This window comes from Megalops cyprinoides, chromosome 12 (genome assembly GCF_013368585.1).
Source record: "Megalops cyprinoides isolate fMegCyp1 chromosome 12, fMegCyp1.pri, whole genome shotgun sequence".
Classification (NCBI taxonomy): domain Eukaryota; kingdom Metazoa; phylum Chordata; class Actinopteri; order Elopiformes; family Megalopidae; genus Megalops; species Megalops cyprinoides.
Window position 1 is genome coordinate 12905013 of NC_050594.1, and position 25529 is coordinate 12930541.

The 25529-nt window shown below is 44.9% G+C and overlaps 3 protein-coding genes, 7 non-coding genes and 2 pseudogenes across 12 annotated transcripts; 3 read left to right on the forward strand and 9 right to left on the reverse strand.

Moving 5' to 3' along the window:
• LOC118786885 (platelet-activating factor receptor-like) lies at positions 1 to 963 on the reverse strand. Its single transcript, XM_036542233.1, has one exon. It carries the CDS (start codon positions 961 to 963, stop codon positions 1 to 3), a length of 963 nt encoding a protein of 320 aa, XP_036398126.1.
• Positions 964 to 4469: 3506 nt separating this feature from the next.
• On the reverse strand, positions 4470 to 11998 carry gale (UDP-galactose-4-epimerase). 2 transcript variants are annotated; one of them, XM_036542825.1, is made up of 11 exons: positions 11859 to 11998; positions 9456 to 9585; positions 8981 to 9093; positions 8284 to 8397; positions 7635 to 7811; positions 7187 to 7300; positions 6968 to 7034; positions 6369 to 6454; positions 5963 to 6040; positions 5152 to 5266; positions 4470 to 4967 (listed from the first exon to the last, which is right to left on the reverse strand). In XM_036542825.1, exons 2-11 carry the CDS (start codon positions 9574 to 9576, stop codon positions 4903 to 4905), a joined length of 1050 nt encoding a protein of 349 aa, XP_036398718.1. In that variant the 5' UTR covers positions 9577 to 9585; positions 11859 to 11998; the 3' UTR covers positions 4470 to 4902. The 2 variants fall into 2 exon arrangements, with proteins under 2 accessions (XP_036398718.1, XP_036398717.1); XM_036542824.1 differs by having other exon boundaries at positions 8981 to 9096.
• Positions 11999 to 12529: 531 nt separating this feature from the next.
• Positions 12530 to 19266, reverse strand: hmgcl (3-hydroxy-3-methylglutaryl-CoA lyase). 2 transcript variants are annotated; one of them, XM_036542371.1, is made up of 9 exons: positions 19136 to 19266; positions 16613 to 16696; positions 16341 to 16448; positions 16043 to 16138; positions 15589 to 15737; positions 15278 to 15341; positions 14723 to 14911; positions 13990 to 14115; positions 12530 to 13715 (listed from the first exon to the last, which is right to left on the reverse strand). In XM_036542371.1, exons 1-9 carry the CDS (start codon positions 19154 to 19156, stop codon positions 13614 to 13616), a joined length of 939 nt encoding a protein of 312 aa, XP_036398264.1. In that variant the 5' UTR covers positions 19157 to 19266; the 3' UTR covers positions 12530 to 13613. The 2 variants fall into 2 exon arrangements, with proteins under 2 accessions (XP_036398264.1, XP_036398263.1); XM_036542370.1 differs by lacking the exon at positions 19136 to 19266 and adding an exon at positions 18269 to 18364.
• Positions 16763 to 16834, forward strand: trnad-guc. The gene has a single exon. It is a non-coding gene; the product is annotated as a tRNA-Asp (tRNA).
• A 98-nt stretch (positions 19267 to 19364) lies between the features above and the next one.
• On the forward strand, positions 19365 to 19436 carry trnad-guc. Its single transcript has one exon. It is a non-coding gene; the product is annotated as a tRNA-Asp (tRNA).
• Positions 19437 to 19700: 264 nt separating this feature from the next.
• Positions 19701 to 19843, reverse strand: LOC118787543 (annotated as a pseudogene).
• A 1243-nt stretch (positions 19844 to 21086) lies between these two features.
• LOC118787548 lies at positions 21087 to 21205 on the reverse strand. Its single transcript, XR_005005383.1, has one exon. It is a non-coding gene; the product is annotated as a 5S ribosomal RNA (ribosomal RNA).
• A 700-nt stretch (positions 21206 to 21905) lies between these two features.
• LOC118787538 lies at positions 21906 to 22024 on the reverse strand. The gene has a single exon (XR_005005375.1). It is a non-coding gene; the product is annotated as a 5S ribosomal RNA (ribosomal RNA).
• Positions 22025 to 22547: 523 nt separating this feature from the next.
• On the reverse strand, positions 22548 to 22711 carry LOC118787539. The gene has a single exon (XR_005005376.1). It is a non-coding gene; the product is annotated as a U1 spliceosomal RNA (small nuclear RNA).
• Positions 22712 to 23666: 955 nt separating this feature from the next.
• LOC118787553 lies at positions 23667 to 23775 on the reverse strand (annotated as a pseudogene).
• A 657-nt stretch (positions 23776 to 24432) lies between these two features.
• Positions 24433 to 24596, reverse strand: LOC118787540. The gene has a single exon (XR_005005377.1). It is a non-coding gene; the product is annotated as a U1 spliceosomal RNA (small nuclear RNA).
• A 458-nt stretch (positions 24597 to 25054) lies between these two features.
• trnad-guc lies at positions 25055 to 25126 on the forward strand. The gene has a single exon. It is a non-coding gene; the product is annotated as a tRNA-Asp (tRNA).
• Positions 25127 to 25529: the final 403 nt, after the last annotated feature.

Here is a 25529-nt window from a genome sequence, read left to right on the forward strand (position 1 = left end):
CTAGGAGGAGAGGGTCCTGGTGCTGGACCTGGGCTCCTTGCCAAACCCAGCCCACCACACGCTGTGTGCCTCCTGGCCAGAAGACCGGGCGATGAGGAGCTTATAGACCTCGGCACGGAAGCACTTCAGGGAAAAGCAGTAGATGAAGGGGTCCAGGCAGCTGGTGGCACTGAGCAGGGAGGTGGAGAGGCGGTGAGCCAGGGAGGGGCAGAGAGGCCTCGGCTCCTGCAGGGCCCACATCGCCAGGGTGACGTGGTAAGGCAGCACGCACCCCAGGAAGAGCAGAAGCATGCCCAGCACCCTTGCTTTGGCCCTGCGGCGGTGGGCCCCCTGCCCGGTCGGGTGCTGCCCCAGCGAGCCCAGGACAGACAGGTAGGAGGCCAGCACCGCCAGGAAGGACACGGCGAAGAGGCAGCACGCGGCCAGCGCCAGGCGGGGGTCCACGTCCCGGAAGCACTGCACCCGCCCGGCCTCACGCCGGGTCTGCGGCACGGCCAGTGACGGGGCGGCGCACACCAGCCAGGTGAGCCAGGTGAGGGCGCAGATGATGGCCGCGCCCCTCTTCTGCAGCATGGGCAGACAGGGCGGGGTCAGATTCAGGCTGCGGTACCGGTTGATGCTGATGATGGTGAGGAAGGAGATGGTGCAGTAGGTGGTGATGTAATAGAGGGCGCCGATCACCCGGCAGGCAGCCTCCTGGAACAGCCAGTCCTCCTGGAGGGAGTAGTAGGAGACCCACACAGGTAAGGTCAGCGTGAACAGCACATCTGCCATGGTCAGGTTCAACAGGTACACTCTCATCGCCGCCTTCAGACGACCACCTCGCCTGCACAGCACCACCAGTGCCAGGATGTTGCCTGGCAACCCCAGGCAGAACACTAAGGAGTAGATTATGGGCATGAGGTGGGAGGCGGTCCAGTTGCTGACATCACAGTGGGCAAGGCCAGGGGTGCCTGTTGTCATAGTGATGGGTGGCAATGAACTGTTGCTCTGCTGCATTTTAAACTGCAAACAAAACTATAAAAGACAAACATGAGACACAAACCTTTTAAAAACATCTGAACAAAAATTAAATTAAAAAAAATACATTTTCTGGCTTTGACTTAACATGACCATAGTGTTTAGCATAGTCATTAACCACAAAATGAATTGCAAAACAAAACAGACTTTTTAAATCTTCAGCATGATACATGCTCACAAATGCGTTACAGGTCAGTTCATTTAAACCTCTGCAGGAATGCATGGATGCTCTTGCATTTTCAGAAGTTGATACATAGATTATGTAATATGAAGAAGAGCTGATGCTTGGATGTTACATTGATTCCTCAATTTATTGCCAGTTGCAAAGATAAAAGAACAAAACAGAAAGGTACATCATAGTCAACCAACTCACACAAAAACAATGATAAAATCTGGACAGTGGTTTTGGTTTATACAACATCGGGTTCATGTGAAAATTTTCACTTTTCACTTTTCGTCTGAGGATTGAGGCACTGTTTCTGTTTTCTGACAGATATTTAAAATGACAAAAATTTAGAAATAATAATAATACAGTAATGAAAGTTTCCTCACCTGTCTTCCAGTTCCTTAAGCACTTTCACCTGTCTCCTGTGTTTGAGTCTGCACAAATCTCTTCATTCATCTCTATATTTAAAGCCTCCACCCCACCCCCCCCCCCCATGGAGAGCTCTCTTGTAAATAGTTTCAGAGAGGATGTTGAGAGGACACACCTGTCTCACTCTCTGAAATGATTGTTTCTCCCCTAGTCTTGGGAGTCACCATGTATGTTGTTTTTTTTCCTACCAGCTGAGGTCTTTTAAATAGGATCGCACAAACTGTTAATCGATCTACTCTTAATCTAGTCTGAACATTACACACGGGTCACACAGACATTGCTGGACGTAGATTTGTGTTTGTAATGATTATAAGTAAAAGTTTTTCCGGAAGTATTTTAAAAAAATAAAAAAAAATAGAATAAAAGTCTTGATGCCCTGGATGAATGGTCATACAGACAGATTTTCAACATCATTGACCCTCAGATTTAGAGGCTGATAGATGAAGCCCATACACACTGATCTGGGAGCAGCAGCTTATGAAGACACAGTACAAAAACACTGATGTCCAAGAGGACAGTTATTTGATTAGCCTCAGATCACTGTAGTTTGCAGCAGTATCATTCTGAGATGTTCTGCTTTTATGTTGTCTCCAGTTTCTGGATTTTCAATGAGCTTACAACAGTGTGGTGTTGTTGAACTCTTAAACAGTTCAGGTCAATGTTTTCGAAGCCTGGTTGCGGGGACAAATGTGGACTGTTTGTCCCTCCAAGTTAAGGACAAGCGTAAGGACACGTGTGTTGTTAACTGAACACAGATCGAAATTTGTCCTTTCATTGATAGATATCTGCTAGAGATACTGGATGTGCTTAAAAATGTATGCATCATCTCTTTCAGTAACTGATTAAGGCATCCGAAAACTGGGCCAATCACTGGCAACCAGATGGTGTCTGTCTGGCTGGTGTGCCATGCTAGTCGATCATGAATGGTTGCAAAAAAAAGAGCCATCTCCATTTTTACATGCAGAATCTTGGTTATCTGTTAGTGAGAGTGGAAGTCCTATGTCAATCAATGATTCAAGGCCCATTTCAGCTTCAGCACTAAGGAAACCCTATAGCAAAACAGGTGCAGGTAGCACTATCGCCATTCACTGTCTAAGGATTAAGGGAAGTAACCATACAGCCTTTTATGCACAGATGCTCAAGCACAAACATGGCCAGGTGGCAAGGCTGGGATTTTAAATTGCTCTATTATTTGATAATTATGTTGCATTTCAGGTTATACCACCAAAAGCATTTCTGCAAAATTCAAAGACCTTTAGCACCAATTGGCCTTGTCTGCTGTCACCAGTTTGACCAAATCTTTTTAATTTGCCAGAGTTGTGAAGAGTAAAAAGTTGCTTTACTGCCCATTGCAATATCTAATTAGTCCTCTTTGCACAGACTCAGAGCAGGAAAGGAAGCACCAGCCCTGTCTGCTCTGGTACATCATTACTGAAATTGTAATTAGCTAATCCAGGTAATAATTACCGGTCCTGACTGGCTGGGCTACCAGGTCAGTGGACCATGGAATGGGTCAGTGGTTCAGGAGAGATATGAATGAAAATCAGACTGCACCCCAGGTGAGGACTGGGAAACATTGATTCAGGGCATGACTGTCACTTGCAGGGAAACTTTCCACACACTGCAAGCAGGGTTGCAGTTTTCTATGCGCTTGTATGCTCCTGTCCATTCGTCTGGCAGTGCTGATTCAGCTGCCAGCTGCAGCGGACTCAGATCTCCCTCACAAATTTGGCTTTTGTGCAACCATTCTTAGTGCTTAGAGGTGAGAAGCTGTGAGACCCCCGCACAAGTGAAAAGTCTCCAGAGCAGCACACAGCGTTTCCAGTGCATACAGCTCTCCAGTGAACTCAGTGAATACACGCATGCCACAGTGAACTTCATTCTGAGAGCTCGTTCCCACGGCCTCCGTTCGCCACTGCGCACACACTAAGAGTGATATCTCAGTTTGACAGTGCGACAGCTGTCGGTCATCTGTGCAAACACCTGGATGTTGGAGCTGACACATCCAGTCTGGCCTACTTGTAAATGAAGCTGGTTTTGCATATGTGAGAGGGACAGCTGTCCAAGCTACTGCTCACTGGCATGCACTGAACTATGTTTTGTCACTCGGTTTTCAGATAATGGAGTAGGAGAATATATGAGCTGGTGGCAAACCGCATTATTACATAAAAGCAAACAAGCACCTGTAACAAAGTGGCATTGAGCAGCTAATGTGATGCAATGAGCAGATGGGACTCAAGAGACCACAGCAGACGTGGCCCTTGTGCTTCTGTTGCAGGAATTTCCACAGATTCAAACGTTTTTTTCCTCAAAAGTATCGACACCATGCCGTCCTCCTCAGACTCCCTGCACAAGCGCGTCTTAGGGACACCGTGGCAACGGCACCTCTGCCTAAATTCGACAGCAGCAGAATTTCAGGATGATTCAGCTTCCCCCGTCACCGTCGCAGATTGACTCATCGCTTCGCAGGACTCAAACGGATCATTTCACACAAATCTGCTGCCGCCTGAATTGTGTCAACTGAACTTTCGCGTCGCTTGCGTGGAAAGCACGCACGTCGCTGTCATCTTCAGCAACGGGTGAGCTGTCCTGGATCTGCTGAATGTCTGCACATGCAATTAACATTTATTTACACTGAAAGTATTCCGCCGCCATGCAAAGTGTCTAGTCTGACTAATAATTTCAGCCCTCAAGCTTTTCATTGAGCCTGAGATGAGACACAGAACAAAAACATATCATTGTTGGAGTTTAAAAATAATCACACATCGCTTTTAGCAAATAGACTTTAATCAAATATTTCTTTTACTTTGTAAGAGATCCAAGTCTTTAGAGAGCAATAAAAATATGATGCAGGTAAAAAAGAAGATAGAGGAGATGAACAGAAGCACAGAGGAGGTGGGCAAATGGACAGAAGTACAGAGAAGATGGACAGGTGGACAACCCTATTTGCTTCCAAATTTCATGAGAAATGTAAGAGTAAAGAAAACAGCTGGCTATTGTTTTAAATACAATATAAAATATGATATGAGATATCATTTCTCATCTTCTTTATAGGGTTCTTTACAGTTTAAATATACATATATTCATATATATGTTTTTGTGTGTGTATATATTATATACACGTATATACATGTACAGACACACACACAGTTGTTTTTCCTGGAAAGAATCCCTGTGTATTCATAAAAATGAGAAAATGCATGATTTGCTTTGGCCCGGCTTCATAGTCAGAGAGATGCTTGGTCTAGTTATGTGACCAACGTACAGTGAGGTTGGAAACGACAGCCTCAGGACACTGGGCCATTAGTGAACCCAGTGGGATTCTGGGATTGCCAGCGCCACAGATCCTCACCTGTGGGAAGAGGAAACAAAATACATGAATTACATAAAAATATAAAATATTACTCTTCTATTGTGTTTTAGCCTTAAACCTGTACACCAGCTAACAGCTACATCACTAATACCTTAACATTACCTACAGTGCTGTATGTGCTGAAGATGACCAATGAGAGACGCCGGTCACATAGTTTACTCACACATCTTCTCTAGCCCAAAGTCTGCCTTCCAGCCCAGCTCCTTCTCTGCTAGGCGGGGATCCGCGTAGCAGGATGCTATGTCCCCACTGCGGCGTGGGGCAATCTTGTACCGGATCTGAGGAAAATTACCCCCAATGAGAGGACAGCAGGGCCCAGAAAACCAGCACTGACTCAACAAATAACCCCCACAACACTGCCTCTCCCTACACCCCACTCGCATCTAAACTCCAAAGCACTCAGCAAGACACACTCCATACCTACTCAGACTAAAGAGATCACTGATAACGAGTGTCATAAGTCATTACAAACTGTTGATTTTCCAGGCCATACATCTGGTCACTTGTAGAAAACCTGAGCAAAACCGATCTACAGTAACTGCGAGCAGAAGTTCCCTTTGACACCTCAATCACAGACACCCGGAACTGCAGAAGACAATGCTGATAAAAGCCAATCAGGGGCTGAAAATCGCATACCGCAAAACACGCCCCTCTCCACTTTCCATTCACCAAGTGACCAGGCCCGTTTGTAGATGCTGTGATGGCAACACCGCACCTCAGACCTTGCTACACTTGTCTCATACCTTTCTCAGTGGTAACTTCCTTACCATTTCTTCTCTTTCCCCCCCCTCACACACTTTGAGCCCCTACATCCTGAATTCTGAATCTCTGAAAATTGAGCTGCAGAACAAATTAAAGCCAGCTGTACCCACCGGAGTGCCCGAGCACTCTGGGTCACAGTGCAGTGACATCTTTCTATTACAGTGCAACATCATTTGACTCCTCCGAACAGCCAGAGGGCAGCAATTACTGACCTCTCTGCCTGAGGCCTTTTCCATCGCCTTCACCATCTGCAGGACAGAGTAGCCAGTGCCGGTGCCCAAGTTGTAAACCTGTGAGAAAGATTTCAGCAAATGAGGAAGGGCCCACACAACCCCCTTATGTTCACCATACACACACTCACACACACACACACACAAACACACACAAACACACACACACACACAGATAAGGAGGACAGAAAGTAGGGGGTGCTTTGGGTTTATTTCTCAGTGGTGTTACACTGAGAGGGAAAGGGGTGAGGTGTGGGGCAGGATTTGGAGCTGAGCTGAGCAGAGCAGGGGAATCATGAGGGGCACAGAGAAGGGAGACAGAAGAAGAAAGAGGCCAGTGCAGGGAGGGACACTGGAAGGAGAGAGAGAAGGTGAGGGTGCCGCTTACCTTACACCCACAGTTTTCATTCAGCTTCTTGAGAGCAGCGATGTGTCCTTTAGCCAAGTCCACCACATGGATGTAATCTCTCACTCCTAGCGGGAGGGCGGGAGGGACAGACGAGACAGAGAAACAGTAGTAGACAGACAAATAAAAGAACCATCACTACAAGACTGGTATCACACCATTATAACATGCATGCTGGATTCAAAGAAAACCACTAGAGACAGATCTTTTCAACAGAAAATACAGTCCCCATAAAAAAGAACTCTGATTATTTGGGGGATGGGGGGGTTAAGGTTTGTTTAAAATTGCTGCCAAGATTTACCTTCCAATAATTGAACATGGCTGGCGATACAGAGAGATAGGGACAAAAAGGTTATACATAACTGAATTTAATTGAATTGAATACATAATATAAATTTTGACGGCATCATACAACCTACAGGTCACATCAGAGAAAAGCAGTATCCACTATCCAGACTACAGAGCACAGATCTTGTTATGTAAGAATGCACTGTGTTTGATAACTGGCTTAGCACAGATTTTATGGGTGATGGAGCAGACAGATACACACACACACACACACACACACACAGCCTCCTCACCAGTCCCATCAGGAGTGTTGTAGTCATTCCCAAACACATTGAGGTGTTCCCTTCTCCCAATAGCTACCTGAAAAAGGCAATGATCATGTTACAGTTCCATGCTATGAATAACTACACTCAAAGTGTTCATTTCAAAATCTGAACAACAAATGTTTATAACATACAGTTAAACCTTCTGGAACAATCTGGAACAGTGGAAAACAGACGGGCTGCTGTTACCTGAGCGACGTAGGGCATCAGATTGTTGGGGATCCCCTGAGGGTCCTCTCCGATGCGTCCTGAGGAGTGAGCACCGATGGGATTAAAGTACCGCAGCAGCACAGCGTTCCAGTCCTGTCAACACACACGTGCACAGTAAAGAGGCGGAACACCAAGTAAATCTGAGCACAACAGCTCCACGGCCCCATCTAGTGTCCACCTATGGTATTACATAACCTGGGGTCAACCGATCTGCGTCTCATTTACAGCATATATAACACGCTGTCAGCATGTATTCAGCGCACATTCTCCACACATTCTAAACAAACTTTCCACATGCTCTCGCTTTGCTGTAAACACATTCTAAACATGATATAAACATGCTTTAAACACACTCTGAACATGCCCCTTAACAGTTATATATCAGTTATATATATCTGTCAGCGTGTACAGGCGGAGGTGTGTCAACCTTTTCGGCCTGGCACTGATCCTGGATCATTTCCTCGATGAAGTACTTGGTCTTGCCGTAAGGGTTGGTGCACCCCCCCACGGGGTGATCCTCGTCGATGGGCAGCCGCTGGGGGTCCCCGTACACAGTGGCAGAGCTGCTGAACACGATATTGTGTACCCCGTAAGCTTGCATCACCTGCAAAATGAGCCAACGCACAGACGGACAGACAGACAGGCAGACAGACAGACATGGCGCGTGTTTAAACATTCCCTCGGCCCACATACATGCATGGTCACTTGCATAAAAAGCCATATTAACAACTTAAGGAGAGCAAACAAATGCACTAGTAACACACATATATACACACACACACACATATATATATATGCTCATGTACTATATATACATGCTCGTAGACACAAAGTAACGAAAATGCTGACTTTTCCAAACAATCACTCATACACAGATTAACACACATTCTCGCATAAACCCACCCACACATACTCACACAGGACACAATCAGGCTCCCAACACCTGAGCTGGCAGAAGCTTGCAGACAAGCAATATGAGACACATCAGCCATAAAGCAATGGCAGAACACTGTAGATCCAGAATCCACCATATATCACCATATTAGGAACCAGCATAGCTGCTCCTGTCCACTCACCTCCAGCAGGTTGATGGTTCCGGTCAGGTTGACCCGGTAGTACCGTAGCGGCTGCTCCACAGACTCGCCCACCGCCTTCAGACCCGCAAAATGCATCACTGCTGAGAACTTGTGCTGCAAAGACAGATGGATAGACGGCTTGGTGAGCAGCCGGCAGGAAAAAACTACCTCTAGAGAGAACAGGTGCACAGACAGGAAGGGGAAGCCCACCGCACACTGCATCAGCTAGTGATGTTCTTCTGTTCTAGACAAAACACTGACCGACTCCCTTCAAAGACTTAATGACTGACTAACTATAGACACTGACTGATGCCTTTCATAGCCTGAGTGATTCTCTGTAGACACTGACCGACTCCCTTCATAGACTGACTGACTCATTGTAGAGACTGGGTGTCTCATTTAACAGACTGACTTGTTGCAGTGGTAGACTGACGTGTTGCAGCGACTCACCAGGAGGACAGAGGAGAAAGACTGTATCAAAAAATACTCTCAAAATGTACAAACATTAAGACTCTTACAGACAGACAAACAAACAGGGAAGAGAAACAGAACATTGTTGATAACTACTCCCCACAAAACCCAGACAGGCACAGAGAAATCAAGACAGCCGTCAAGGTCAACAGAGACATGGACCGAGACGCTTCCATTTTCAGCAGAAGGGGGAAAGATAAACTGATGGCTGATGTTGACCTCTGACCTTCTGGAAGATCTTCTCCAGGCTCGGCCGGTCCAGCAGGTCCAGCTCCTGGAATTCGATGCTGGTGTCCAAAATGGCCTCTATCCTACGCAGGCTCTCAGGAACATCACCCTCTCCTCCACACAGAACAAAGCACCTCAGCACCATCCCCCAAAAGCTACCCCCACCAACCCAAAACCCACCCCATTGACATTCATAGACACACAAATGCACATACACCTCAGCTCCAACACATTCACACACACACACAAATTACGCAGATATCCACACATCTGAAAGCCACCCTCTTTCACCCATCCCTACAAATACAGCCCTTTGCCTACCTCCACTGTATAAGGACACACTTGTTCTACTAGTTTCATACATCAGAAAACTCAGTCAAGGATAAATAAAATACGGATTTTACTGTATGAGCCTCTCAATTACAGGGAAAGATGCGAGCAAGCAGTGGTGCATTATGCTGTGATGCGCTCACCTCTGACAGCATTGCTGAAGTTGTCCACGACCACGGGGCAGAACCCGGCCTCGATCAGCTCCAGCACACAGTGGCTGCCGATGTAGCCACCTCCACCCGTCACCAGCACCTTCTGCGCCATCCTGCCCACCTGTGGAACACCAGGAATACATCACAGCATGATGTCACATGTGCCAACGTGACACCCGCCACCATGGCGCTGCCCATAGTAACAAGTCTCCTTTACCCTCGCTATCAAACACATTACTCAGTACTAATTGTGCAGCGACAGAGAAAAAGAGAGTGTCCAGAGACAACAGGCAGAGTAGGCACTGTGAACAGGGGCATTTCCTGCTGTTCTAGTGCACATATGACCAGACTAGGGAAACACACTTCCCCAAATTCTCCAGTCAGGTGATGCAATTCCCACTGCTGCTGAAACAACAAAAAACTGCAGATATCGCAAATTAATCTCCTTCCATTACCATCCATTGTTCATTGTTTGTTGTTAAAAAGGGAATATTTAATTATACTTATTTTATTCTAATTTCATTATAACACTGATTTTACTTTTCATTTTCTTTTGTATGCTTTATTATTATCCTCATTAGTGAATTTACAAAGAGAGAGGGAAAGAGGGAGAGATATTCTTCTTCATACGGACACAAAGAGTGCCTGTGTGAGTTGCCACGCAGCTCCATTACCTCACAACCCAACCCCCCCCCCCCCCCCCACCCCCCCATCCCAAGGCCACTCTCTCCTCCCTTGCAGCTCAGGGACATCTGCAGACTCAAATGGTTTCTGTCCATATGTGAGTGAGTGTGTGCGTGTTGGCACATGTATGAGTGTGTGTGTGTGTCTGTGTGTGTGAGATAGAGAGAGAGAGTGTTGGCACAGTTATGAGTGTGTCAGTGTGTACATGCGTGCATGTGTGTGTGCATGTGTGTGTGTGTTTCCAGTTGTTTTTTGTATGTTTTGCAACTGTTTTGACTCAGCCATCAAGGCTGGAGCCATCAAACAGAGGCCACACGCAAACAGTCTCACTTCAAATCTGAGGACAAAGATCAATATTCAGATATTACACCAACCTTGAAGAAGAAGAAAGCATGGACATATTCCTATGAATGTGTCACCTCTGACCGGAGCAGAGCATTGTCAGAAACAATCACGTGATGGTCTGTTCGTGTATGGTTTACCACAGGTACCACTCCTGCACTGCTGATCCCTGCATCACATGCATTGGCTACACAGCTCCAACAGGAGGAAGTGGGCTCCATCTTGGCTAAGTGCCTCAAGCACAATGAGCTCTTACTGAATGGACACGAGCGACACACCCCCACACTGGCAACACAAAAGACACACCTGCAACATCCCCACCCTCCCTCTTCTTACACGTCACCTTGCCACCTGAACCAGTAAGACCAGGACCTTATAGCTATGAAAGGCCCCGTTCCAGAAATTCAAGTCTGTCTGTTCTCCCTCATATCTAATAATACTGGAATTGCAACGACCTTAATCACTGTAATTAAAGTTGTCTGATTAATGTCTGAGAGTAACTTTTTAAAAATTTACGGGCCTGTTAAAGCCAAGTCAATTTACATCAGGTTTTGCACTAATGGCGATTGTGTGTCTATAGATGCAGTTCTGTCACGCTAATATTGGGCTTCACCTCCCAAAAGCACGTCAACGTGCTGCTAATAGCAATCACCCTCGTTGAGGAGATGTCCAACAAAATCACCTCACTTAATTACACTTAAAGACAAGACAGGAAGACACGCAGCGAACCCTGCAGCGCCCAAGGTCCTAAATTGCCCACCACCACCACCAAAGATTATAGCCGAAACAATAATATGTATGACTGTCGTCAACATCAGATCACCCGTAAACTATTAAGTACGGACTAAAATGACTGCATATAAGTATTCTTAATTTAATTCCTACTGTCTAGCTACGGCTGTAGCCCTTGGTATTAATGAATGACCATGGGCGGCAGAGCAGTTACCTTGCTTGCCAGGACAAAGCGCAAGGGGTTAGCGAGCAGTTGCAATGAACGCAAATGAATTAATCCCAGAGACACAATGACATGGATCTCATAACTCGTTCTGCTTCACAGAAAAAGTCACAGCAATCCCTACTTGACGAGCAGACGTGTCCCTTGAAATAAAGCTACATTAAGCAACAACTGTTTAAACGTTACCTCAGCGCCGGATTTAAGTCACACGAGGCTCAGTTATTGCTTCGTTTAGCATTCTTTTCAATAAGCATGAAATGTATCTCCGAAAACAGCTTGCTAAAACAGCAAGCTATAGTTAAGTACACTATATTGTAACATTGACACCAACCTAGAAGTCACAATGACTCCATTCATTCAGTGCTGGTACTGGACTATTGCTTTTGATTCATTTAACAGCGATAGCAACCTACTTTGTCGTCTGCTGTGTTTTGAATGTCTTCGTCTTAGTTCAACGGTAACCAGTACCCCAGCGTCCGATCCGTCCGGAAAATGAAATTACTGCAAGCTAATGTCTGATCCTTGCCCTGTTAACACCATATTCCTCCGCTTCCTCCGCTTCCTGTTCGAATGAAACGTGGAGGGGGGTGGAGATTTCCTTCCAAAGTTTACCAGGAAGCAATATTATGATTGGCTACTGTCAAGTTCGACGTCAGAAGTCATGGGACAACCCCATAGTAACAGCGCCTGGTTTCGCTTCCTGGTTGATTTGTTGCAGGATTTTTCCTTAGGTCTTTGGTAACAAGTTGGTTTGGTTCATACCTGATACCAATATAATCACTTCCAGTTTAATTCTTAGTACAGGTAAGGGAAAGAAGGTTTTGTGTTCTCAGTATCAACAGGAATTAAATAGCAAGCTGCAAGCTACTACCTAATGCGGTCTACATGCGGTCTATTCTGCTTATTAGTATTTATGTTATACTACCCTGCCCACCCACCTGTTATAATATTTATATTATACTAAATATGTCTGGCTCAACAGAAATGTGAAAAACATTATAAAAAAAAAAAACTCTCCAAAAGTAATTTGTCAATCATCATTTAATAAATACAAACGAAGGTTATCCACTCAATCTGAGGGGGCACAAAACAGATTCAACTTTAGAAGACAACAAAGTTCACAGATACGGTGAAACATAATTAAAACAACCATTCAGCTACAAAGCCCTGCTCCTTAGAAAAAAAAATACAGAACCACTGGAATGGAGATGCACACATGCCAAGGGTTAACACATGAAAGATTTAATCCGGTTACATCACTTTCCCTCTCATAAAGGTTTATTTTACTGTTCAGAACCTCTGGACAGGTGGTAGGAGAACTGCACACAGTTCTCAGAGGTGAAATACTTTTTTACCTGTAAAGTGGGTGTACTTGACAATGCACTGCTTAAACAGATGGCACCACTATTGCACATGGGCAGAGAACATGATTGTAGATCTTCATAACCATTCTGTAGGCCAGTGACAGCTTTGTTATGCATACATGACTGTCTTTTGAATGTAAAGTGAAATGACACACTTCCTTCATTTATAAATGGCATGTTTACTGAAAGGGTTGAAATTCTGAAAATATTTTGATTTAAATACAAACACAACAATGCCCCATATTCACACCACCTGCACTGAGCAAGAAGTCAGAAAAAAAATCTGTAAAATCATGAATTCATCTCCATCTTTTTTTTATCATAAAATCACGTATTTTGACCAAGCGGTCAAGAGTTCTGGAACATCACATTGGGATTCCATGATGTAGAACAGAACATTCTAAGGCACCAGCTCCATCAAGGTCCTTCTATTTCACAAGCAGGATGTTGCACCCTTTCATGGATAACTTATATATAATTTCCACGTTTTTAAGTATTCTGGTGAACGTAGGTGACTGTGAATATTTAGACTGACACTTATTTTTTCTGTTTGCTATCTTTACAAAAGCCCATCATTCAGAATCAAAATAACATTTTAGACCAGAATGTCATGAGTATTCATAAAGAGACAGGAGTCATGCCTACACCCTCCAAAAAAGGAAGAGTGGAACACAGATTGCGATATCTTGCTTGTAAATAGAATGTCTCTGGTTACACATTTTAGGAGCCACTTTTATGTGCAATGTGTCATGAAGACACAAGGCCTGGGACACAGAGCCCTCCCATATCTATGGAAGGAAAGTCTCAGAGCTTGCAGGAGGCTTGCGCCACCTTTGAGCTGGTCCTGCGGTTGAGAGCACGACAGATATATGCTCCAGCATCCATCAACTTGGCCAAGTCTACCCCCTGAGAGAAAGTAAGTGAGAGAAAGAGAATAAGAGACATTAGTGTTAGACAAAAGAATGAGCTGGTACACAGTCACAGAACAGGAGTAATTCAAATCAACCATGTGGTTCTGTATCACTGGTACTGGTACAGTAGACAAGGGAGCGAGAAGAAAAGGGAGGGGGGATAGAGAGAGAGAGAGGGGTAAGAGACTAAGATACAGGAAGGGAGACAGGATGAAAGAGTGAGACAGAGAGATAAAGAGACAGAGACGGAATGCAGAAGGGTGACTTACAGTGTGAATGCCCAGGCCATGCAGCATGTACACCACATCCTCTGTGGCCACGTTCCCTGAGGCACCCTGGGCATACGGACACCCGCCGAGTCCTGCCACAGACGAGTCAACTACACTCACTCCCATCTGCAACACCAAGGATAACATTAAACACATTCACATCCATCTGCAACACCAAGGATAACAAACACATTCACATCCATCTGCAACACCAAGGATAACATTAAACACATTCACATCCATCTGCAACACCAAGGATAACATTATACACATTCACATCCATCTGCAACACCAGAGATAACATTATACACATTCACATCCATCTGCAACACCAGGGATAACATTACACACATTCACATCCATCTGCAACACCAGGGATAACATTATACACATTCACATCCATCTGCAACACCAGGGATAATATTTCACACATTCACCCACAAGAACCCACCCACAAGCATGGACACTTACATAACTGCATCCATCTAAAACACCATGGACAATATCACACCTGCAGTGCACATGTATGCATGCACAAACACTGATCTACCCAGCTCTGAACAGCAGAGCTTTTAAAAACATAGAACTGCAAAGGAGAGAAGACATATCAAACACATTTATTTACTGCTGGCTCTATGGTTTGCTTCCTTCTGTGCTACAGGAAGTCAATCCAATCCCCAATCTCCCTGATCATGTGACTCCGCCATGCGTGCTGGGCTCCCTGCCCACCCACCTGCAGAGCTACCAGGATGTTGGCCAGAGCCTGGCCATAGGTGTCATGGCAGTGAACCGCCAGTGCATCCACGGGTACCTCCCGCATCACTGCCGCCAGCATCTCGCCCATGCTGCCCGCCGTGCCAACCCCGATGGTGTCACCCAGGGAAATCTCGTAGCAGCCCATGGCATACAGGCGCTTCGCCACCTGCAGAGGCGGGATCACAGGTAACTGATCACACCTGAGATCTAGAGCCTGCGCTAAGCCATCACAACAGTGCTGCCAGTGTTCCCACTCAAACCAGACTGGCATTATCCACAACATCTCAATGGAATTATAAGGAAAAAGTATATATGACTTTAGACTGAATGTTTCTGTTATTTTTGCACAGTACAAAGACAAATTCCTGTCACACTTAGCTACTCTGAAGATGGATTTGTGGGGGAAATGCTTTCAGGGGCACATTCATTTCTAAACATTCTGCATCTTCCATCACCAGTGAATTTCTGTAGCTGGCTAAATGTTCACACTTGCAACGCAGAACTATGTGAGAAACACTGCGGAGGAACTCACCTCAGCCACTTTTTCTGGCAACACCTTTCCTTCATAGGGGCAGCCCAGCACGCAGGACACATATCTGTCATGCAGCCAGCAAGAGAAATTCAGCCAACATATCAAATATTTTATTTCCGAGATACAATGAGAAATATTTACTTCCTGATTTCATTTACTTCCAGTTAAGTAAATTAAATGAAGGCTTCTAGGTAAACCAGGTAAAATATGAATGAGACTCCACTGTGTCAGTTTTTTACACTTTTCCACCTTGTGTCACTTCAGTGCTCTCTGAGCTAACCCTTCCCATTTCCCATGCCCCTGCACCTTACCCCCGGACCGGCACGCCGGCCTCTTTTGCCGCCTTGGTGACCTCTTCGAATCGCTGCAGGCTCTCTTCCACAGAGCAGTTTATGTTTTTCTTGCTGAACAGCTCTGAAGCCGCACCAAAAATGGCCACCTCCCCAGCGCCCGCCTTCACCTAGAAGGGCAGAGAGAACAGCTGGCAGGGCGAAACAGTAGATAAAGCAGATACTTCGCGTCACTATGTAGGGAGGCAGGGTTTCCACTCCAGTCAGACTTTTAGGGACACATATACATTTCTAGGGAGTTAGAAAGATGGATGTTTGTTCCCAGCTGTAAGTTTTTTTTTCTTGACTTTGTAAGGACAGTGGGGTATCTGACCACAACCCATGATTGTTCAGTATAAACATGTTCAAGGACTTTCCAGGACCATGCAAACCCTGGGGACGGGAGCAGAGGACCTGGTGTCAGGGTGTCACTCACAGCTGCCTGGAAGCCCTTCAGGTTGGGTGTGAGGACAGGATAAATGACCCCTGGCCGTCTGTGGATCCCCTGCATCACCTCCACCTGGTCTGCCATCTACAAATCAGGGGAAAAATATTCATATCTGTAATCACTGTCCAATGCATTTCAGCTGAATTCCTGACTTTCTCTGGTGCCATTCTTTCTCAGTGCCAGTAAAAAAAAATATGTAAAGTCTGTGAGTTATAACAAACAACAAATTTATCAGTGACTCTACCACTGGACTGAGGGCTCCGTGGCTTTGAAGAACCAGCCTTACCTGAGGGACCCATTTTGGGGAGACAAAGCTTGTTGCTTCTATGACAGGAAGTCCTGCCTCTGACAGCATGTCTATCAGTCTTATCTTCACCTCCGTGGGGACAATGGTCTGGAAGGAACAACAATTAAGAGGGACATGGGGACAAGATTTGAATACAAATGCTCACTCAAGACATGCTTATCCAATGCTGCTTTCACATCTTAGCAATTTTACCATGCTGCCACTTAAACTGGAAGCCTTCTGCTTCTGTCATCCTGGCATTCTCTGCTCACCTTCTCATTCTGAAGCCCATCCCTGGGACCCACCTCCACAATCTTCACCTGTTCAGGTAGAGCCTTTACTGCAGAAACGCCGACCTGCCAGAGACATGACAGCAGATGTGACAGTCAGAACCACCCACAACCAGTCTTTGCCAAGCCACTTCCTCGTTAGTATAGTGGTAAGTATCCCCGCCTGTCACGCGGGAGACCGGGGTTCGATTCCCCGACGGGGAGGCTTCCTTTTTCGATGTATTGTAACCCTGACTTGGGAGACTGCCACCCAAAGCAAGTCTGTAAAAGAGCGCACTTCGCTGTAAGGACACAAAGCTGACAACCCAACACCTGAAACTACTCATCTATGACTGAGTAACCAGAGAAACCGAAACGAAAGCATGGCAACACTTACGGCCATCACTGTTTTCTGTAATTTTTCTATGATTAAAACGATTTCCTAGCCAGCTATAATTCAGAGCTAGCAAGCTAGCTGGCTATTTATCTAGCCGTCTAACGACATATTAATTATGTGGTTAAAACAACTAGCCAACGAACTAAAATACTTAGCAAGTCAATTATTTATATAGCTAAGCAACGATACAATAATTAGCTATATGGCCATAATACACAGCTAGCTAACTATGGAGTTATGGAGCAACTAGCTATAATATGAAGCTATAACATCAGCCAACTAATAACATCATTATTTAACATAGCAGTCATAACTTTGGTTACCTACAATAGATGGTAATAGGGTGTTGGCTTGTAAGCAAATATTGCTCAGTTGAATTTGTTTCCTCTTAAAACGCTTTAAGAACCAACAGCCACACACGCGACCTTTCTGACTGAGCAGCGCTTTCCCTCTCACACCATTCTAGGGCAGAACTTTTGGGAGGGTGTCACAAAGTAAACATTTCAATCTTTCGACCTTCGCACCTACCCTTCCAATTCGCGGTATCACTAGCGCAATTAGGTGATGTCAGAAAGAGTTCACGCTTAAGGTTCTTAGGGGATGGGGGCTGTTTGGGACGCAGTAGGGTACTTTTTGCCGTAGAATACGCAGATCGCTATCCCCGATTGTGGTTCACATCACTTCCTGGTTAGCAATACTTGGCTTATTTTAGATAAACGTTTAGCAATGTAGCAGTGTAGCGAAAATAATTTTAAAATGTGGATGATTCGTCCAAACCAAGCCCCCTGTATTACCATATATACATACTATAAAGATGAATGAATCAACTCTGCAATTATTTAAAAAAAAAACAGACTCTGGTTTTACAGGGCGTGCTAATTTGTATTTCCAATTATCATGCACACCTAGTAATTTGTCCGTGCCAGTCACATGGGTACGCATAACCTATCAGAAACGCAATACCGAAGTAGTCAATATGCAAAGTCTGCGCCGCCCGTTTCACATTGTTTTAGTGACCAACTCTGTTACGACAATGCTGTTTCTATTTACACCTCCAGTTAGCTCACTACGTCTAAGCGAACTATTACTTGTTATGTATGGAACATAGGATAACGTAGCGTGCTGGCAAGCAGGTATCAAAGAGCAGGACACGTAACGTTAGTAATTTGTTATAATGTTCTTCTAAAATCAAATGCGCCTGCACGCAGGAAAAGAAATGCCGACCAAAAATGAAAGCAAAGCTACCACACTGGCTAACTCACAGCTCTCGCTACCGTAGTTGTTGACCTCAAGGCGATGCTTCGAGTACTAAAACTCGGACAGAAACTCCTGTACACCCTCATCGCTACGGTCGCCATCTTCAGTGAAGCTGGGCTATCAGCGACGTTGCGTCATGTACACACCCCTATGGTGAAGGTTTATGGACCGGGTGAATTGACCAATGAAATACAAGTTTAACTACGCTACAGCCAATCATAGAATGGAAATTGTTTCAATGTTGCGGTACTATGTCATGACTCTTACCAGCAATGTCGTTAGTCTACATAGCTAACTTCATGGAATTATGTAACTTGCGTAGCACCATCTAAATATATTAGCTAATCGTAATTACCAAGCTACCCTATGTAGACCTAACTAATGACCTGTAACAGAATTCAACAGCTGGCTCCATCGTATAATTAATGAAATTTAAAGATAAAGAAATTAACCGGTGAAATTTTCTATAAAGCTAACCTTTAACAAGCTGTCTGAATATTACTATCAATGAAAACCTAGCCTCTTCTTCACACCAGACTCAATCCATAAACAGGCTATCAGGTCAACAAGCGAAATCGAGAAAGTAATCTGTCATACAATTAGTATTACCTCGGTATGCAAAGTTTCGCAGGAGCACTAATTTAATGCATAGCGTTAGCCACCTACCTAACAGACCTGACTTTTTAAAGCGAACGTTACAAATTAGGCAGCTGTCCAAACTGATGAATGAGACAGCCATGCGTCTGGTGAGGCAGGCCAACAAGCTAACTCTGTTAACAAGCTGCCTAATCGACGGGATATGTAAGTGGGCGACCCAGTGGGCTAGCCATCCGATCATGCTAACTACATAGCTAGCCAGTCCGCTTCCTTACCTGAGTACAGATTGCTCCCATTGTCCTAAAACCATCATGTCACATTAATGGCACACTGAGGACAAAGATTAACAGTCTTGGTAAGCCAAAAACTCCCGTTTCCTCCCTTATTGCCATCTGCAGATGGAGGAGAACGCAGAACAGCGGTAGCGGTAGGATGCTCAAAACGAGCGTCTTTCCGCTCACAGTTTGTTCAAAACATGACGTAACTCATGTATCACCATGGCAATCCTCGTTAGTATAGTGGTAAGTATCCCCGCCTGTCACGCGGGAGACCGGGGTTCGATTCCCCGACGGGGAGGCTCAATGTTTTTTTTTCCTCATCATTCGTCCTTTTCTTTACCTTCACAAACCATAACACATTCACAAGATGTTTGCCACTAGCTAACATGCTTGCAGAACGCATAGAGGAAACCAGAGGTGACCAGACCAACACAGACTGCCCCAAATGGGCTGAAGACACAGCCTGACCTTGTACTTAGTACTTATAAAGACAGTATCGCTCCACAGCGACCACTGGCTAACACCCTGCTCTCACTTTTAACTCTCCTCTCACCGCGATTATCAAGAGAGAGCGCGAACGCAGTCCCCCACTACCAGAAATTATGCAGTCGAGATTCCCATATTCGGGGAATTCGCAGGGGACCTCTTCAAAGAGGTCGCACCTCTTCAAAGAGATCTTTTCCCGTAGTTGTGCCATGCATTGATTTTAATCCCAAAAGTTCCTCTGTAACGTTCAGACTTGAGCCCACTCCATGGATGAAGATTGACAGCTGGGCAGTATCAGAAGTGTCGCTGCTCTCATCTACAGCAAGGGAGTATGCGATGAAATCTTTGCCCTTTCCCACCAGCTGTTGTTGTAGATTGGGGGCAAGCTCACATACACGATCAGCAATGGCGTTTCTGCACAGGCTCACATTTAAAAACGCTTGCTTTTTATCTGGGCACACGACATCGCAAACTTTTATCATGCAGTTTTTGACAAATTCTCCCTCGGTAAAGGGCCGGGCTGATTTAGTGATCTCTGCTGCCACAATAAAACTAGCCTTTACAGCAGCCTCACTTTGTGATTTGGCTTTTGTGAACGTAGTCTGCTGTGACACCAGACTTCTTTTACACTCTTCTACCTTCTGGAGCCTCTGTTTCATGCCCAGATGCTCGTACTTGTCGTGGTGTTTCGTTTCATAGTGTCGCCTTATGTTATATTCTTTCATTACAGCCACATCGGCTCCGCACGCAAGACAAACAGGTTTGCCCTTTATATCCGTGAACATATACTCTGCCTCCCACCTGCCTTGACAACCCCTGTTTTCAAAGCCCACCTTTCTTTTGGCCATTTTTTGGGGAGAGGGATAGATAAAATTTGACCTCAGGTGACTAACTGCATGAGGCTGCTGATGAGCGTTAACAGATACTGGGGCGAGGGCTCGCGCTTGCGGGCCTCGATTGACGTGCCAACGCACTGGCAGAGCATTGTGGGATTTGCAGTATTAGTGGTGCGTGCGATATACCGGCAGGCCAGCTCTGATAGGCATTAGATATTATCTTGCGCGCCAAATACAATTCCACCGCAGGCAGATTTGGCCCGCGGGCCTTGAGTTTGACATATGTGCCTTAGACATGGTCCCTAATTGTATTCAGGCAATCTGGAAGACAGCAGAGGTAGGAACAGTGTACATTTTCTAAAAAAAAAAAAAGAAAAAAAATACATCACTTGCTTTCCACAGAAATTCTTTAATGCAGTTCAAAATCACTGAACTAAAAACTGAAACGACTTGGCCATAGAATTTATTTCTCATTATAATAAATCTGTGCTGTCTGGAATTATTACTTTACTTACATTAATTCAGAGTTCTTCCAAGTTCTTAATCTGCAAAGGTAAAAACTCAATATTCGTCTCTACTTCATAAATTGAGAAACAGCGCCCCCTTCCGTTGAAAACGCCATAAAAGGCTTACAGCACCGGGTATTCCCAGGCGGTCTCCCATCCAAGTACTAACCAGGCCCGACCCTGCTTAGCTTCCGAGATCGGACGAGATCGGGCGTGTTCAGGGTGGTATGGCCGTAAGCACTTACTACAGCGGCAAACTCCGCTTTATATCTCACCGTACCTACTCTTCGGCTCTCGCTAACGTCTGCGATGTAACTCTGCCCTAGATGTGAATTTAACCCTGGGACAATAGAACACATGCTCTTCGTACAGTACTTCCTTGTAGAGAGAATACATCACAAAAAATTAAAAAGACTAAACTGTAGCAAATCGGCTGAAAACACAGACTATTGTATTCCTATGAAGACTCTTTTTTGACGTCGCTTCCATTCAGGCTGACATTCATTCACTCTGCATCTTCATCGTTAAGTTATATAATCAGTGTACATTTTAAAACATCGACACTTAACATACAAACAAATATGTCATAACTATGAAATAATCAACACCCTACACGACAGCTAGATTAGCGGTGAAATACAAAAGACAAATTGCTATTCACAATAAACCTAAGTTCCAAATCGCTCGCGTAAAATTACACATAGCACTATAAAGACTGAAAGGCGCCGAAGAGAAAGCTGGTTAACCCCCTGCTATTTCGGTTAACTCTTTTCTTTCACCACGAATATCAGAGAAGACCGCTAAAGCAATGTCCCACAACAGAAATTCCAAGTTCTTCCAAGTTTTTCATCTGTAAAGGTAAAAACACAATATTCGTAAATCGTATTCTACTTCATAAATTGAGAAACAGCGCCCCCTTCCGTTGAAAACGCCATAAAAAGCTTACAGCACCGGGTATTCCCAGGCGGTCTCCCATCCAAGTACTAACCTGGCCCGACCCTGCTTAGCTTCCGAGATCGGACGAGATCGGGCGTGTTCAGGGTGGTATGGCCGTAAGCGGTTGTTACAATATTACAGTCTGCTTTCATAGCTCAATGAACCAAAGATTCAGCTTTCGCTGAGGATCCTGATGTAGCTCAGTCCTAGATGTGAATTTAACCCTGGGACAATACAGCACAAGCTCTCGAAACATTGCTTTTTTGTGGGTGACGACAGGACTTACACAAACCGTTGCAAATCGGCTAAAGACTGAAGACTATCCTGTTTCCTTGAAGACTATTTTTGGGTGTCGCTCCTGTTCAAGCTGACATTCGTTCCCTCCACAGCTTCATCGTTCAGCTGTATCATCAGTGTATGTTTGAAGGCACCGACACTTTTAACATACAGACGTTAGAGCTATGAAATAATAAACACACAACACTAACGCTAGATTCGTTACTAACGACAAAAAACATCACTATATGTAACAAGCAGCTCTAAAATCCTCGTGTAACTAGCTATGTGCCTGTATAAAAACACGAAGTCGCCGAGTACAGCTATATGCTCTCATTTTCCATTCAAGTCTTTCTTCCACCACAAAATCAGGGGAGAGCGCGAACGCAGTCCCCCACTACCAGAAATTATGCAGTCGAGATTCCCACATTTGGGGAATTCGCAGGGGTCAGCACAGCCGGAGTGCAATGGCTGAGCCTCGCCCTGGGTGAACCACCTTCTTGATCATGGTATCTCCCCTGCCAGGTAAGTATGAATTGTACATCGCGCTCATCCCGACCTCATTCCACACAATAACCTTCTCACACACGGTGACCACAACTTGCCACGGGCTACGCTGCCCCATTTGCGGACCGAAACCTGCTTACTTCACTCGTTCTAACTGTAAGCTATAATATAGCAACATTTTCATTTCGGACACCATCTAAATTTCACATAACTGATGTTACCCATAATGCCATGCATGCATATTTCCATAATCAAAGATATAAAATGGATATAGAAGACATAAAGTCCTACACGACAGCATTAGAAAAAAAAACTCACTCCTGTGAAGAAGCTGAAGCTATTCTTTATTTGTACAAACGATTTATACTTGCTTTTTTCTTTCATGTTTGCAATGTTTCACGGCTCGTCGATGCGACTGGCAGGATATCAGGCTAATACGGCGCATGACTTCCATCTACAGTATGCGAGGGTGAACTGCAACACTGCAATGTAAAGTCAACGGGAATGCTTTCTCCGAGGCAGTGTAGCTCAAAAACACGACTAAGCTACTGCCTTGTAGAGCTCCCCATGCAGACACAGACAACAATGACCCACTACAGAAATTCCAAGTTCTTCCAAGTTCTTAATCTGCAAAGGTAAAAACTCAATATTCGTCTCTACTTCATAAATCATGCCGCCTTTACCCTGACGCTCATTGCGCCGTTTGAAGTTGTCGAAGTCCGCCGTTTGAAAGTGTATCGTATTAGTTGCCCTATAGGCTGTAATTGTACAAATCTAATAGTACTGTGTCCTCAAACAGACGCTGCTCTCAGCTGAGAACTGTCTCATTGTGGAACTGTACACATCCTGTCCCCGTACTGTCGCTATATTTGCTGTATGCACTTTTGTAAGTCGCTTTGGATAAAAGCGTCTGCTAAATAAATAAATGTAAATGTAAATAAATTGAGAAACAGCGCCCCCTTCCGTTGAAAACGCAGCAAAAGCTTACAGCACCGGGTATTCCCAGGCGGTCTCCCATCCAAGTACTAACCAGGCCCGACCCTGCTTAGCTTCCGAGATCGGGCGTGTTCAGGGTGGTATGGCCGTAAGCGGTTGTTACAACAGTACAGTCTGGTTTCATAGCTCACTGAACCAGAGATTCTGATGCAACTTAGTCCTAGATGTGAATTTAACCCTGGGACAACACAGCACGGGTTCTTCATACAGTTCCTTCTTGGGGTAGAAGAGTATATCACAAAATTTCAATAACCTGACTAGCACAAAGTGTCGCAAATAAATTATAGACACAGCTTAGCGTATTTTCTTGAAGACTCTTTTTGGATGTCGCTTCCGTTCAGGCTGACATTCGTTCCCTCTACAGCTTCATCGTTCAGTTTCAGTAGTTCTCAACTCCAGTCCTGGAGACCCACTGCCCAGCATGTTTTAGATGCCTCCCTGCTCCAACACACCTGATTCAAATGATCAACTGGGTATTAACTGCTGCACCTGCGTGATAACAAGCTGATCATTTGAATCAGGTGTGTTGGAGCAGGGAGGCATCTAACCACCCAGTTATATGATCAGTGTGTATTTTAACACATTGATAATTTAACATACAATCAAAAGTAACAGCTACAAAAAGTAGTAGCTTGGTCGTATCTTCGCTAATCTATAATAAATCAGCCGCAAGCTGCTCACCCAAAAACCTGAAACTCCACAACTAGCCCAATCCTCCGACTCTATAGTCTTTTTTTTCCCACCACAAAATCAGGGGAGAGCGCGAACGCAGTCCCCCACTACCAGAAATTATGCAGTCGAGATTCCCACATTTGGGGAATTCGCAGGGGTCAGCACAGCCGGAGTGCAATGACTGAGCCTCGCCCTGGGTGAACCACCTTCTTGATCATGGTATCTCCCCTGCCAGGTAAGTATGAGTTGTACATCGCGCTCATCCCGACCTCATTCCACACAATAACCTTCTCACACACGGTGACCACAACTTGCCACGGGCTACGCTGCCTCATTTGCGGACCGAAACCTGCTTACTTCACTCGTTCTAACTGTAAACTATAATATAGCAACATTTTCATTTCGGACACCATCTAAATTTCACATTACTGATATTTCCCATAATGCACTTGAGCATAGCTTCATAATCAACAACAGGGATCTACAGGACAAAGTAGGTAAACGAGTACATTGCGATGTGAAATACACTTTCCTCCCTTTCGTTCGGGTAGTGTCATTTAAACACACGAGTACAGCTTCGTAAAGCTCCCCACTACAATTACCTGGGGCACGTAACTCTTTCCGTGAAACTGCCCGACTACCGCTATCGACAACATAACCGCCGTCCCTTTAAATACACGTCATAACTACCACTATGCATCTCCTCGTTAGTATAGTGGTAAGTATCCCCGCCTGTCACGCGGGAGACCGGGGTTCGATTCCCCGACGGGGAGGCTCAATGTTTTTTTTCCCCTCATCATTCATCCTTTTCTTTACCTTCACAAGCCATAACACATTCACAAGATGTTTGCCACTAGCTAACATGCTTGCAGAACTACCTGAGCTGTGGACACAAGCAGACACCTCTTGTAGTTTTCAACAAAATGGATAATTGACGAGTTACTGAAATTCTTATTTAAAAAATTTAAGATCTACAATACACCTGTTTATTGGCTAGAAAATATGACTATTCAGATGAAATATCTTACCACCAACCTATTGGTTACTCCCTAACCAAGTAGCTGATGAGCTAGCTAAGTGGACAAGCAAGTATTAACCTATTTCATGTACTTTGTGTTCTATGTTATTTAGAAAAGAAGGCACCAAGCTTAATTGCTGCAGCTGGGAAACAGCCAG